The 16,200-nt window shown below is 48.5% G+C and overlaps 1 protein-coding gene across 1 annotated transcript in view; it reads right to left on the reverse strand.

Annotated features, from left to right (window-relative positions):
* PAK5 (p21 (RAC1) activated kinase 5) overlaps window positions 1-16,200 on the reverse strand; it is a 90,671-nt gene that overhangs the window by 26,028 nt on the left and 48,443 nt on the right. The window contains exon 2 of the mRNA XM_054195360.1: window positions 12,498-12,712. Within this exon, the coding sequence (XP_054051335.1) occupies window positions 12,498-12,701 (204 nt within the window). The 5' untranslated portion in view covers window positions 12,702-12,712. The remainder of the gene's footprint in view (window positions 1-12,497; window positions 12,713-16,200) is intronic.

A 16,200-nucleotide genomic window follows, 5' to 3' on the forward strand; every position in this document is an offset into this window, starting at 1 on the left:
ACAGAAATCCATCGCTCCAAGAAACACAACTCCATTTTTTAGTTTTGTAACACCAAGACAGGAGCAGACTGGAAACTCGTGACACATCACAGCTCCAGGACTAAAGTTTGCCGCAGGCAGAGCTGTGTGTGACTTGAACAGGTTTATGTGCAAATAAAAATGACAGAATTCAGGGCAGTTAATATAAAGCAATTAAGCTCCAGTGCCTCTAAGTGGTACCTCAGAAATCCGGGCTCGCGAACTGGCCTGTGCCTGGATTTCGTACGTGCCATGGGGAGAGACGTGGGAATGACGCCTTCCGCACTGCAGCTCCTCTTCCTCGTCCACGATGCAGGTGCAGGGGAGGGGAGACGAAGCAAGAGGCGGCAGCAACCCTGAGGCCTCTTCCCGTTCTGGCATCACCATTTTCTAAGCAAAATGCATTGCAAAAACGCATCTTAACCTGACCGCCACTCGACGGGCTCTGCTGCCTTTGAGCTTGGTGGGACCATTCGCATCAGGGGATGAACTGCAGGGAGGTGAGACAACAGAAGGACCACAGAGGGGCTTGGGGCAAGCCCAAGCGGCTGCAGTTTTCTCAGACCCCCCCTGCAGTCACAAGACAATCTTCACCAACCTGAATGTCGCATCTGCCAGTCGTCCTTGCATCTAATATTTGCAGCCCAGACTGTTTTTCTGGGTTTGTATGCGGGGGAGGTGTGAGGAAAATAAAACCCGATTTTCTCAACAAAAGGCACGAGAAATCGCAAGAATTAAACCAACGCTCAGCCACCACCTCCCCAGATACTTCGGCTCTGACAACCTACCGCTGCGCCGCACCGGAGCCATGGGTCTCCCACGCGGTGCCGACGCCGAGACACCCACCGACACTGCTTCTACAGCACAGAGCCCGTATCGCACATCTACATGTGATTAGAGCTGGCAGCTGGTGGGGCACAACGTCCTGTGGGTCTTCCCAGGGCCGATATGCGTGAAAAAGAAAAGTCTTCCTCCAACCAAGGCGCACGATACCACGGCAGATTTTATTCTAGGGGACAGAAAGGCGTTGGTGTGGGATTCTCACGGGGAAAAGAGGGTGGGTGGTGTAAACACAGTGCCCCATCATTCCAATCTGGCTCACCGCCCCTACGTTTATTGCAAGGACCCCCGCGGTACAGGGGCACTGACTGCCGCCGCGGAGAAGGCAGTTTGCTCTTGACCAACAGCAGCAATTAAAAAAGCCTGAAGAAAGGGACGGTCGGTAATTCCTGAAGTTGCAGGGCAGCATAAACCATCTTTGTAGCTCAGATGACACTTCCCTGGATGAGGTTCCCCTCGTGCCCTGAACATGCCCATTAACAAATGCAAGGCTGATGGAGCATTAACCCAATTAATGATCCCGGCACTTTTTTGCCTCATCGAAAGATTTCTGGCTGCCGTTTGACTGAGCTTTCTGAAATATTTAAGTAAATTCCAGTTTGATAAAATTTTACGCTAGGGAAGTAATTGCCTTCATCTGACAGCTCTGGCAGTGGGGCGCTTGCTTAGGAGGGCAGAGGCTCTTGGGTCACCCCGCTGCGGTCGCGGTCATCTCCCCGCTTTTAATTAAAATGAGGATTTTGACAGTCTGGTCATTTAGAAGAAGCAATTTAAACTGCATTACTTTTTGCTATGATTTACCACAACAGAGGAGGCTTTACATACAGCAGATGCTCGAAGACCAAGTCAACGTTTCTGTTTCAGAGTGTAGGGAGGGCGGCTCGAGAAGCTCCTTGTGCTCTGCAAGCTGCGGTGCCGGGTTGTGAGTTACCTTCTCATTCCATAAATCACCCGGCGAAGGCAGCGAGGGGCAGAAGATGCTGATGAGCGCCTCGGTCCCGAGCGCCGCGCAGCCGGCGTTTCGCAGATCGACGGGGCTCGTCTCCCACGAGCCCAACAAAATGCTGCTCAGGGTCGAGACGCTCACTGCAATCACAGCCCCGCGGATTTGGGATTAAAACCCTGAGGAAGGGTGGGGTAATGTCTGCGGCGTACTAGCAGGGAAGGGACCGTCAAGGTACAGTAGGAGAAATCACCCTGCAGCCGGTGCCGTGCCGAAAAATGCCTCGGTCCCACAGCCTTAAAAACAGTGAGAAAGTTTCAAGGTAATTCACTAAAATTGGGCGTTCCTGGCCACGCATGCGTAAGGTGCGCTTTTCAATCGGATTGATGTCTCTGAGTATTACAGGCTCCTGCTCTTCTGAAACCTCGCTCTCCGATTTCAGAGAATTTAGGAATTCATATTAGCAAAATAAAACCGCTAAATAATTTCATCGGCATCGTAAATTGCAGTATTCCTTCTTCCATGGAAGTATTGTAGCTCTCCTTTTCAAGGACAGCTATTCAATGGGAAGCGCAGCACTAGGAATCCTCCAAGTAAGCGGTACTAACTCCCGCCGCGCGATTTTCACCTGCAAACGTGGACGTAGAGCAAAGAGTGACCCTGCGCAGAAATCTAACGGTTAGGTCAAATTTACAAGGTGGGTGAGAGGAAAGACATGAAGAGCTTCCTGATCTGATGTGTTAATTATTCACTCTCGTAAAGAAGTGCAAATCAAACACCTTCTCTACGGGAACAAACCGAGGCAGAAGATTTCGGAGGATGCTCCGCAGCGGAGTAACTTGCAGGGGCGATGCCCAGCACAGCACCACAATATCTCATTTACAAGAAACTGCTGAAACATTTCTGGGCTAATCTCGATTTGATTCGATTTGCTGGGCTGCGCCGCCGCCAAGCGCGCTCTGTCCCCAGCGGCAGATTGGTCCTGACACGCTTAATAAATTAATCTGCCTGACAAAGTGCTGCTCCCTCCCCTTCCTCCAATTCCCCCCAGACAGCACGGAAAGTCGGGAAGAAGGAGAAGGGCCGCGCAGCCGCTGCTGCTCAGAGAGAAATGGGGCTGTTCCCCCTGGCCGGGAGGGTGGGATGGGACTCACACCCTGCCCCAGAGCATCTTCCCGGGGTGGTTCATAAAAGCCAGTGTGTTTAAACCAGATTTTTGTGCCCGTATATCCCAGCGCTTCCTGGAAACTGCTACTTCATACGGAAGCGTGAGCCTTAGCACGCGTTAGTCTGAAGGATTTGCACTGCGCTTGGTGGAAATTATTAAATGCAAACTAGGACACAGACAGCAATTACTGGTTTGTTCAGCCTACAAAACCGTAAAATTCAGTAAAATTCCATCTCGTGCTATTCTTTTAACTGTGTGATCCTGATAACTAACTAAAGCCTGGCGGATCTGATCTTGGCAATTAAAGAAAGCAGAAACGCTCATCCTAAATACTTGTCTTCTGTTCACTTTTCTCTCTCCAAAGACCTATATCTGAAGTGCCCGTTTTTTTTTTCCGACCGGCACAGTTTACCCCACGGACAACAGAAAGGGCATTTAAAAACCTCTGGAGGCAAGTCAGCGTTGTTCCCCCGTAATACACAGCGCTTTCCTAGTGTAATTGCATCCTGCGTGAAGGGGAAGACAAGAAAGAAAGAGCAGCAAAGCACTTTCTAATGCCCAGAGAGCCACCAACGCCCAGATCTAATCGTGTCCGAGCAGGAGACAGAAAAAAACACACACCTACACCTGGAGCTTCGGCTCCACAGGTAAGTGAGCTGCTTGGCAACATCACTTTCCCCCTGATCCTACCACTCTTCTTGAGCTAAACGCTGCTGGGATTGAACAAATTTGGCTGTTTGGTTATAATACAGAATATAATTTAATGGGACTATGGTTTCTGTTCGGGACTTCGATGGACCAAACCAAGTTCGTTAGTAGACCTAGGAATAAATATGTTACAGAGATGTGCAGAATTTGTAGTTATTGAACGATTAATGTAATCACGTGGTTAAATGGAAGTAGCAAACACTGCCCTGGTGCCGATATCCAATGCAAATGCTGCACGGCCAGTTCTATAAGGAAATCCTCTCCACAGGCATGTAACAAAGTGGGCTAAAACGCCTACCTTGAACAAATGCCGTCAGGATGGCCAAGCAGGTTTCTCATTACTTCTGCTGTCTGGGTCCGCTTTTGACACGTTGAATTGAGTTGAATTTCTAGAGTTTTCTTGCTGCCACCTAGTGTTTCCCGCGGCCAGCCACCAACGACATTTTCCAACATCAACGCAACCTTCTATCTGAGGGACTTCAGCAGCAATACTGAGCTTCGGCCAGTCCATGGAAATACAAAATCTTCCCGGGATGTCTTACTCCATCGGCTTTCTCAGCCAAGCCAAGCGAGAGCTCTCTGGACTGTTCAACTGAAGCTTGGTAAAACTTGGTAAAAAAATTCGGCCTTTCTACATGTTTACTGGGGACAGCGTTTACTGCGTACACTTTACCATCTATTTTCCATGCTTTGCTCTGGGGGATCTCTGCCGCGGTACGGGAACCAGAAGGATCCCACCACCGCAGCAGCCTCCCCGAAGCACCACCTTCGCCTGCCCAAAATCCTCCTTTTGGCCTCAGAGATCTTACGGGTCAGCGTAGGGACAGTTTTGGAGGCGAAAAGCTTGGCTAAACAAATGGGAAGGAAACAACACCCACGTTAGCGGCAATGAAGCCACAGTCCTCCACCTCCTGGCAGCCAGCTGGGAGCGCGGCTCATTTATCAGGGCAGGCAAACGAGTGAGAGGAGTTACTGGAACAGTTTCCTATAAATTTGTCTTCGGGGACTAACTTCCACGTTAAAAAAAGAACCTGATGACGAGTGTCCTTGCTCAGGATCTAATTCCTGGCTCGTTTCAGGTTATATAGGGCTACCTGGAGAGTATTCCCAGCCTGGTATTCCCAGAGGAGACCAGATTCAATTTCTCAGACGCTGACACTGAGAGTTTGCCCCTTTTACGTGTAGACCTACAGGTGAACGTGTCTCTTGAACGTTAAAGCAGGCTGGTCTGCCTCACCAGATGTAGACCGTGAACTCCGAATTTACCTTCAATCTTTACTTAGCGTATTGCAAACCCACGTAAGCCCTCATTAATAAAGCTAAAGCTTGCCTCCGACAAACAGTATTACACCAACACCAATATTGCCTAAAATCACAATGCTGATACAAACAGCATTTAAAAACATTCTCTTATAAAGTCACAGAATTGTCTCGGTTGGAAGGGACCTTTCAGGTCATCGAGTCCAACCATCAAGCTAAAACTGACAAAAACCATCACTAAACCATATCACTAATTATATTAGAGAAAACTGCTTTTACCCACAGAAGTCTGTAATCTATATTATTGTCTCTTATTGCCCCAGGCCCAGGCAAAGTGAATCCTTTCCCATGTGAGCAGCTCAACCCAAATCAACGTCGACTGTGGCACGAACAAAGCTTACTCAGACGATGAAGGATTTCTGAACAACACCCTCAGATCTCCACCCTGCAGACAGCAAACTCCGACACTACTCCAGGGAAGAGCCCCATGAGCAGGTGTAGGTGCCAGTCTGCCCCCAAGCATCTGCAGGAGCAGGGTATCGGTCGCACAAGCTTCTCCAGGGATGTCAGGGGCCTTGTAAAGGAGGGACATGATCAGCAGGTAACTGATTATCACCCCTCCAAGGCAGAGGAGCAAAACGATGCACTTAAAGCCTTAGAGCAGCGATGAACTTGTCGACACGGTCCAATACGGACCAAAGCATCGTTCCCCACGCAGCTCTATCTGCATCAGCTAGAGGGACCACCTTGGAAAACCACACTTCTGCAGGCATCACTCCTGGGTCATTTGAGCACATTTAAAGGACAGAAATAAGATGGAAGGTGAAAAACTTGTTTTGCCACTTACAGTATTTATTCTGGGTAGTGGGAGAGGATCTTTCTCCTGGCAACCTTAGTGTCTCTCTAGGATGGCCAGGTCCTGCTTGTAAACCCTGATGCTGGTGTCTACAGTTCAGCTGCAGACGGACCCTCCAAACATACCTGGCTGAACCTGAGGGGTTTGATACAAGGGACAAATATCTTGGTCAGAAAAATTGTGTGAAAATTTGATTTTCTGGTTCATCGGTTGAACTGAAAAACTGAGGAACGTTTTGTGTTTTCAGTCCACCTGAAATGATAACAATGCTGATTTTTCTTCTCCAAATGAGGCTCTAGAAAACCAATTTCAAGTCGGGCTGGATGAAGTGCTTCAGTAGCATGAAACGCAATGGTATGAAAATGGAAGAGCTGCTGCTAAACAGCTGAGGAGGAACTTTGCTGTTCAGAAAGCCCGAAACTCAAAACTATAAAAAAGAACTGAGACTGCATCAGTTAAAAGCACCGCGGGAAGAGGTGCCTCCTGAGGAGAGGAGAAGGAGAGGGAGAGGAGGACAAACTCTAGGTTGCCAGTGTGACACTGCAGTAAAAAAAATCCACGCACCAGTTAATGTACTTTTGACAGAGACGAAGATGTATTAATGTCACTCAATATACACGGGTATGGAGAAGACGTGAGGAGGGTGCAAGGAAAGGAGAAACTAGTATTCCTGGAGCAATGGCACTCCTCTCCCCTAACTTTTGTCCTCGGCCAGTTTTTCTCCTCACCTGACCTCCCTGCCCAGGGTCCATGGGTGGAGAGGGACGGGCAGGTCCCACCATGGTGGTGCCAGAAGACAAGTCCCTGTAACAGCCCTGCTCGGGGCTGCTTCCCAGGGCGCTTCGCATCCGAGGCTGCTTTGATCTTTGAAACCAAAACATTTCATTATTTTCACAGAAAACCCCGAAACAAACAATTTCTGATCTCTAAAATGTATCCTCTTCCAGCTGACGCTCTTTACAGTGAAACTGCATTTTCCATAAAATGAACTACTCATCTGAAACATTTCTTCCTATCCTTCTATTCAGGCATTTTCTCTCTTGTCGAACCCAACTTCACAGACAGCAGCAATATTCTTCTAAAGGACTTATGTAAAAACGTATCATTTTCTGAAGTCAGACAATCAGAAATAAACCCCAAAGTTTCCTCTGTACAATGTAGTCCGTATGCGAACATATTAACCTAGTGATATAAATTATAAAAAACTTCTGAGCTGTGTACTTCTTGCATTTATTTGTACCGTGGCTGACTTTTTTTCGTACAGTGCTAGATTTCCTGCAAGATTACACAAAATTGGCAACTTGGCTCTTCTCGCACCAAGCGAATGTCGCAGTAAAACACGTCCATGGACACTAGGTGGCATATTTGTATTATATCTGTACAGGGGGGTATGGAGATTAACTGAAATACTGTTGTCGCTTAAAAACATGGTAATCAAATAGCCCTCCAGAGTGAAGTATGATCCCTTCGAAAGAAAAAGCTTCTACTTAAATATGTTGCAGTGGTTTCTTCTGGCAGCGTGTAGCATCAAACGCATTCCTGTTTAGCAATCAAAACAAATTAAAAGTGGGGCTGCCTTACAGGACGATTGCAAATCTGACCGTAATCTCTTGCAGGTGAAGATAATCACAGAAGAACCGAGGCTGGAAGAGACCTCTGCAGGTCATCCGGCCCAACCTCCTCAGAGCAGGGCTAATGTCAAAGTCTGGTCAGGCTGCTCAGGGAATTTGTCCATCGTATTTTGCCCTCTCCAAGGGCCGAGATCCCACAGCCCGCCGTGGCTGTTGTCCTGCTGCTCAACCACGCTTGGTGGTAAAACGTTTTCCTTTTACCCAAAACTTCCTATACTGCAACGTGTTGGCTCTTGCCCTTTTTGGAGACGCCCCCTCCACCTTCTCTCCTCCTAGCTGAGCATGCGCCAGGCCCAACCCGCGATTGCAAAGCGTGTAATTAGGAAACGTGAGTTATTAAGCTTGAATTTTCATGATGTGGTTACAAGGAAGGCCCACGAGATGTCAGCAGCTGTCCAGGTCCTATCACGGTAAGAGCAGCGCTGTGGGTCCGCAGCATCCTGGTGGGATGGCAGCCAACCTTCTTCAAGGCAGAACTTCACACTGTCCCATCTAGAGAGGTACCACAGGAGGAGTAAGTAAAATGAAGGAGCTATCAAGAAGGAGAGGTAAAAATTCGGGAGGGTGAGGAAGAGAGGTCAGGACAACACCACCTTGTCCACCTGCCCCCAAGCAGCGGGCAAAGCTTTCGAACAGCTCTTTGTTTCTAAACCCCCCTTTTGCCTGGTCAGGCATTTCCACCGTGCAAATCCACGCGGGAGGAGAGGGCCGGGGCTCATCTAATGAGAGCGGGACATTCCTGACCGCCCAAGCCCAGACAAGGACCCCTGCTCGTCTCCTCTCTTTGAGGTTTTTGGCCGCTCAGCACCGCTGTGCGCGGCTCTGTGCACAGGCTCGGTGTCCCCCATCTAAGTGAGGGAAGCATGTAAACGTAGGAAAAAAATGACACCTTAAATGAGGCTCGGATTTCATTGCTGGAAATACTTTAAGATTTCCATATCCATCCCAAATAAGATGGGGAAGAGAAATGCCTGCTTTTCCTTCTGTCAACATGCACAGTAAACAGAAGCTTTGATTTTCAAGCCAGAGCTATCAAAAAGGCCATGACCAGCAACTCATTTTATGATTATTTTTTTCCCTATGTAGGAGAGAAGCCGAAATATAGCAGTAGAAGCTTAGAAAAGTTTTAAAAATTACACTTAACTCACCAGGAACGGGGTCAAGCTTTGAGAGGCACAAGTGAAAAAAACTAAACCTAATAAGCCAAAACATAGATTAGCCCACTGAAACATGAGGTTTAAAGAGAGAGAGGAAAGCCAGCGATCCCGCGGCCTGTCCCCTACAGAAATTCTCTGCCCTGCAGCACCCACACGTTGCAGGACACCAGGTAAATGAACTGCTGCGGGTTAATGGGACAATTAACGTGCGTCTCAAATTAACGTGCAGCTCAGCCCAGCCTCAGGGCATTCAAGGGCCTTTTGGTGAAGTGATGGAAAGGCCGACGTTTTCTCTATTTTTGAGGCACCTCAACCCACATGGCACAGAAGAGGCTCCTTCCATTCTGCTGACGATACAGCATCGATGTATTTTGCTGGCTGAACACCGGCCCCTCTGCATCACCAAGCTGTGCTAATGCTATCTCAGCACACGGTCAACGCCACGTGGCAGCGAAAGCCCTCATCCCCTTCTGAGGGAAGAAAATAGGGGAGAAAATTCACGAAACGTGTGAAATCCCACCATGTGAGCACGGCTAGACTGACTGCAATGTGCTCACGTGGAGATTCCAGCAGCAAGGACTCAGTCCTCTTGACGCCTCTACATATTTGGCCACCGCAACGCTCACAGCCACCTCCCTCCTTACTCAAGGACAAGCCCACCACCATGTCATCCTCAAGTTGGGTACCTTGATCTTGCTGAGGGCGTGGATGGGCGAGACTACCCAAAGCAGCAACGAAAGTAAAGCGATGGAGGCTTCGCTCACGTACCAGCACAGGCAACTGAAAAATAACGCCAGTGCGGTGTTTTTTTAGAAACAAATGACATTTTTTTCCTCCAGGAACTTGACAGAAGTGAGGAGGCTCAGCTGTTGGCTGCGCTGGGAAACATGAGAAGGGATTTTAACAAGTCTTCAGCGCCGTCCTGCTCCCACTGACAGCGGCAGACATTCAAGCATCTTAACGGAGCATCTTTACAAAGCCGCTGCTAAGCTCTTTTGGCAAAAATCCCCCAAATGAGGGTTCTGGTGTTTGTTCTCCTAATCTTTTGAGCAGAGTGGAGAAACCACGAAGAATGAGTTTTGCCGCCTAAGGACGATGCATTTGCTTTGTTATTGACCCTGAAGCTTTCCAAAAATCAAAGGGTGACAACAAAATGAAGGTCCTGCGTAGCGTAACAGTGATGATGGGCCGAGCGTATTGCGTGCTGAAGGCAAACACGCAAACCAGGAGCTCCGGGTACACACAGGACAACTGCAAAGCGCTGAAGCAAGAGGACCGAGAGGCCTGGCATCAGGATCTCAGCCTTCATGAAGCCTATTTTAAGTACAGGAAGGCACAGACGGTTCACTTTCTTCATGCAGAGAGGTTTTCAGTGGAAAATCAGCCTTTTTTCAACCCCCCTTGTCTCCACACCCCAAACCTATCATGATCACTGTCGCTTTCTATTTTTCATGACATTTTCTGCCGCGTTCTACTGCCTCGTGTTAGCATCCGAAATACACAATACTGTGCTGGTATCCGGGTCACCCACACCGAGAAGGGGAATCCCATTATTGTCTCTCCTTGTACTTGAAATGAATGAATTTGTACAGTCAGCTCAGCTTTGGATTCAAACGCTGATATTACCATGACAAGCCGCCGCCACCCGCGTGTAGAAGCACTGCAAGCCTTTCATCCCAGCCGACGCAGAGGCAGGGCGATGACATCCCCCAGGATATTTGGGAGCCCAGGGCGCTGCCTCTTCATCATCGCTGCCGCTGCCTTTGAATATAGACGGAGCAGTGAGAGTATTTACCATTTATTGGTTTTACCCAAAGGGATACGCTACGTACCATCAGATCCTATCTGATGTTTGCAGACTGAGAAACAAGCAAACACCACTAACTGGGAAAGCTGCAAAACCTACACAAGTCAAGAAAAAGTCTTTCCCTTCCTCTGCTTCAGCTTTGGGTGAAGCCCAAAACAAGCAAAACGCCAGTTCTGTCTCACAAACAAGAAACCGTGCTCCCAAAGCCTACCTCGATGACCTGCGCTACTCTTCAGTCGCCAAGGAGCACCTGTTAGCAGGGACACTTCTGCCTCACGCCGTATGGGTAGTCCACACTGACGTAATTAAAGAGAGAAGAAATTCAGGAGTGCAGAACAGCGGAGCCACAGAGCTGCTGTACGACCAAAAACCACGGCACAAACCGACTCTGGCCAAACGCCTCAGCCTGACTTAATACTGGGACTCAGGACACAAATATCAACCACCTTCTGCTACACCTCAGTGCGTTCACAAGTGCGTTAATTAAACCATCAGCTGCTGGCTGGAAAAGAGAAAAGTTGTAAACGGTATTGAGATCTTGCAACCTTTGGCTCCTGCCTTGACGAACTGCCAAGCGTATTTTAAATCTTCAGTTCTCACTGAAGTTATGAAACCCTCAGTGCCTAAATAGCCCTTCAACTGAACTAAAGGTGCTGGTGCATGTGCACACATAAAAAAATTGCCTAAATTAAACGATTATGCTGAACTAGTTTAGCGACATTAAATAGTCTTAAAGTGGCCACAACTCAGTTTCTCTCCATAACTTAAGTTGTACCAAGCTACGCCTATGTCCAAGACCCAGAGCCATATCACCCGTATGGTGCTGAGAAAGCTAATACCATTTTAAAATGTTTTAAGCTTACGGATTTATGGCTTCAGAACAGCAGAAAAGAGATGGTACTGCTGCAAGACAGTAAACTGATTTTTTTTTTTTTTCATTTTAAAACATCTTTATGCATTCGTGTCAAAACATCCAGGGGTGTTTTTGGCGTTAAGAAGGGCTGTGGAACAAAGCTGCTCTCCTCCCTAGCAGGAAAAGGTTTGCCTACCTTTTTCCTTGTTATTCTGGGCCTCTATTATGCAGTACGCTATTTTATTACAGCAAAAAATCAAGACTTTGGTTTTATCCCCCTTGTCTTGTAGCAACACCCAGCAGTCCTGATCAGCAAGTGATGAGCGTCCTTCGGGAGCAGGCAGTAAACGCAAATTTAGCAAAGAGCACTTATCAAATATAAAGGCAGGATCTGTGCTCTCGGGATTATCTGATTTTCCCTTGCTGCAGAAAAATCCCCATGAAAATGAAATCCTAAATTTATTTTGCAGCTGCGTGACAGCAAGATGTACATGGCCAGCAGCGTATAGGCTACCACCGGTACACACGTGCGATTTACTGGGATGTTAGAACGTGCAAGCACAGAAATGCTGTTAAATCAGGGCAAATTTATCTACTGGAATCCCGAGCCTCTAAGGACGGGGATCTCAGAGCCGCGCTGGTGCCCTGTCCAGTGTTTCTCTACCCTCTGAGACATGTTTTTTCCCCCAGCTGTCCAGTCTGAACCTCCCAAGCCACAACCTGGGGCTGTTTCCCCTCATTTTACTACCCGGCGAGGAGCTCTCAGCTCCATCACCTGCGTTGCCCCCTCCAGGCAGCGGCGGGTGGCAATGAAATCCCTCCCTGAGCTCCTTGCCCGGCTGAACAAGCAATTTAATTTTTTTCCTTTGGTGTACTTTTCCATCTCTCCTTTGCTCCAAACTGCCTTTGCCTAAAGCATTGTTCTTAAATTAATTATCAAGGAGCTTTACGCTGCAGAGGAGCATCGTTTTGGGCCTCCACCAGGACTTGGGGCTTTTTCTTCTGCAGCCCAGGAGCGTGAAGGCACAGCCCCTGCAAGACCAGTGACTCACGCTCTTCTGGGACGTTCGCACAAGTTTTATACATATAACTCTTTTTCCTTGCAGCTCTACTATTAAATATTTGGATTTGCAGCTCTCTCCGTACGCGCACGCTCCCCAGCCATGCCTGCCTCCTGGGACAGCCACCATCGGCATCACTTCATGAAGGTTACATGCAATGAATTCAGGGAATTCGAAGGTGATTTTGCACGGTACCTTCATAGGCGCGAGCTGGATGGGAGTGATGCATGAGGGATCCACCATAGGCTTTGGCCGGTTCGCCGTGTCGGCCAGCAGGCTGTGCCACTGCTGAGGTAGTCCCGTGAACTTCTGCTCCCGGTGGTCGAAGCCAGTGTGAACCCGGTGCTCGAAGTTAGAGGGCCCAGAAATTTCAAGCCTTTTCTTCTTCTTTCCGAACATGGTGGAAAAATCTGGACAAGCCATAGGGAAACAGGAAAGAAGAGGGGGAAAAAAATTAATATCTTTACGCTTTGTTGTAACCTGCAGCCATTGCCTCTACTGTATGGATGATTTTATAGATGTTATTAGCCAAATACCTACATGAATTTTACTCCACACATAACGCCTTTGAGATCTATGCAAGGAAAGCACTTACCTGACCTCCTCTCACAGGATCTGAGATTTTAAGAAATTAACCCAGTCTCTAATCTAGATATGTTCATAATACTTTGTGAAACAAGGAAACGCCGCTATTCCCAGCAGACAATCTCTGGAGAGAGCTGGGTTGAGCCGGCTGCCTGGTAGAGCTAATTGTTATGGCACTTAACTGTACAGAAAGTGAGCATTTTGGTCAACTCTTTAGTTGTTATTTCCTGACAAGAGTGGGTTTGTTTGCCTTCCTCCTGCCTGCTTTGCCCCTCCTGAGGAGCCCAGGGAAGGCAGCAGGACCATTTTGAGGGCACACAGGGAGCACGGGAGATAGCTGGGGCAAGAGAGGTCTCAGAGGCAAAGTGGAAGGAGGCATGAGCTGCGAACCGAAAGGGATGAAGGTATTTGCCCACTCTGTTGGCGCAGGAAATAGCCAATACGCCCCCAAGCTGAACTAACCCTTGGGTTTGGTGGGTCTCACCTTACAACAAAGCGGAGCCTAATGGTTATATCGAGTCAAGTTCAGAATTGACTTTCTGAAGGACCCAGAAACCTGCTGTGTATGGCCAGGAGAAATTCCTGGCCCCAGGGAAAGAGACAGAGGTCCTGTTGCTTTTCAGTGAAACCCTGTCCTGTCCTGGGAAAACCCTCTGCCTGCTTTCTGCTCTCTCAAAATAGTCCTCCACCTTGATCTCATGGACTCCGTAAGACCTTGAGCAGCCATCTGCCTGAAACAGCAGCTGGGCGAGGAGGCCAGCAGCTCCATAAAACCTCTCGTATCACCGGGGAGACCCAGCTGTAAAGGTGCTGCCCTGGCTTTATGATTCAGGAGGCGGAGAGGAGAAGCTCAGGGAAGAAAATACAGCTGCATTACTGCAAAAAAAAAAAAAAAAAAAAAAAAAGGGAAGATAAATCAGGTATTTATTCCACCCTCATTCCCTTTTACCAGTTTATTTAAAGATCAGGTCCATTATTTGAAAATTGATTGCTGGCTGCTTTATGAGTCCCCTCCGTGCGTTTGCAGGTGGTTATGTCTCCCTTGCGTGTATCTTCTTTAAATGGAGCAGACTTGCTCCTGTTGCCCCTTCTTCATCTCCCACACCTTCCACCTTCCTCTGGCTTTGCTCCCCTTCTCTCAACTATCTCCAAATCTCCAGCCCTTCTGACAGTCCCTCTCCATCTCTGTTAACTCTACTATCTTCCTCACCTTCATCTCCTGAAAACTCTGATGATCGCCCTGCTATCTATCTCTTTTTCCACTTCCAACATTGTGATCTCCTTATTTTTCACGTCAGTGGCACGTCGAGTACCTTGTGGCACTTGCAGAGGTGCTTCCAGCCTAACCCAAAGCTGTCACGGTTGGTCTCTGGTCAAAGATTATTTATTTTCAAGGCTCAAACAGAAGCAGCCCATCTTCACCGCCCATCCGCAGGGCTCCACAAATCGCAGCCAGCTGCAGATCAATGGCACTGGATTGATTTCATTCACCCTCTGGGATGTGAATCTACGAGGCCTGTTGGAGTCACATTTTGAACCATCGGCTCTAGACAGGCACTTCTTCACCTGGTCAATGCCAGTCCTTCCAGGGTTTCCTGCTGGACTTGCATCCTAACGCAGCTGCGGGATGCTTGAAGTCCTCTAGAGCCCCAAGCAACGTCAAATAAATAAAAGCACATCAGCTGGTATACCACATATTGCCTTTTTAAAAATATACAGCAGATTCATTCAACAAGATATTACTTTTTTTTTCCTTTAATTGCTCTTTGATACCTTACGCTCTCTTGCTTTTATACCATCGCAGCTAGAAGCAAATGTGAAATTTGGCCCAGCGGGACCTTCAGGTTCTCAGGAGAATATTTTAGTCTCAAACCCGATGCCAAGGCCAGGTTTTTGGACGGGGATGGTGTCTGAAGCCTGGGCAGTGGGACTTGCTCCCCTCTTTTGACTGCAGCTCATGCTTAGATCAGTTTCAATCGCCCGTGAAGCTGCAGCAGGAGAGGCAGGGAGTAACACTGGCACCTCACGCTGCGAGGGATGGATTCAGCCGTGCGGGCAAACGCACAAATGCTGTGCATCTTGGTGGCCAGAGAACACCCCGTGTGGGGCTGTGCCTGAGCAAAGTGACCCAGGAAACCTGGCTTATGGTGGTCTCATCCCTATGGGAGAGGAGTAGGACACCCCCCACGGCCACCTGGCCAAGCTCTGCAAACAGTCTCTTGGTGCTACTGAAAGGACCAAAGCCTTGACCGGTTTTTAAAGGTATCAATAATAAATGCTGTGCGCCGCTGCTGTGCTTCATCAGCCAGCGAGGTCTCCGTTTCACTGCAAAGCAACGCTGACCTCTCCTTGCTGTGGTCCCTCTAAATAACTGTAACTAATATACACAGCAGTCGCAAGGGAACTTCGTTTCCCCTGATTTCTCCCACAGAATGGGACTGATGCCACTTGTTTTCCTTAGCTGTCTAAGGATGCCGGTTTGGGGCCACCAAGCCAGTGACACCTCCTGCTCCTGGCTCGTAATTGCCGTGCTTCAGTCCCTAACAAGGTGCTTCTCCTTCGACCTCAAAAAGGAGAGGTGATTTAAGCTCTTTGCCATAGCTTTACCGATACCATACAAAAAATAAAGCATTTACTCATTTAGGAACGGAAGCAGAAAACATCCTGGACAAGTGAATAAATGAGCACGGTACCTCTTGTTGCTAAAATGATTGGATAAGCCTTGGAGAGTTAAGTGCTTTGGAGAGAAATGATGGGCCTCTCCAGTTCCCCAGGATGCCAGACAGTACGTATACAACATAAACGTTATGAAATTTCTACCCAGAGCACAGAAGGCATTACATTAAAAAAGAAGTTCATTCAGGCACCTATCCATTCTCTGCCACGCAAAACAGCAAGCCTCTCGCAGTCATTAAGGAAACCCTAATTTCCTAATGGGATTAGTTAGGAAAACATCCCACAGACAAGGGGGCAATCGCCCGCACGTAGCGGAGGCAAAGGGAGGTGAGTGGCTGCGGGGCAGCGACGTGGGGCTGCCCGTGCCAGGGCACTCACCCGGCGCTTAATCCCTCCTGACAGCCTCCGACGCACCCCTGGTCGCGCCAGGTCTCTCGGCAAATGCCATCTCTCTCGGTCCAGCCCCTCCCGCGCTCGCCCCCGTTGAACGAAAGGCAATGAGGTGTCATACTCCTCGTTTGTTGCTGTTTTCGTGGGGATGAGCACAACCAGGATGCCCGTCCTCTACTTGCACGTCCTTTGCCAGTGAACGGTCTGGCTGATTTCAACACCGTGTATGTGGCACAAGGGGATACTC

This window comes from Rissa tridactyla, chromosome 3, assembly GCF_028500815.1.
Source record: "Rissa tridactyla isolate bRisTri1 chromosome 3, bRisTri1.patW.cur.20221130, whole genome shotgun sequence".
In the NCBI taxonomy this organism is placed as follows: Eukaryota; Metazoa; Chordata; class Aves; order Charadriiformes; family Laridae; genus Rissa; species Rissa tridactyla.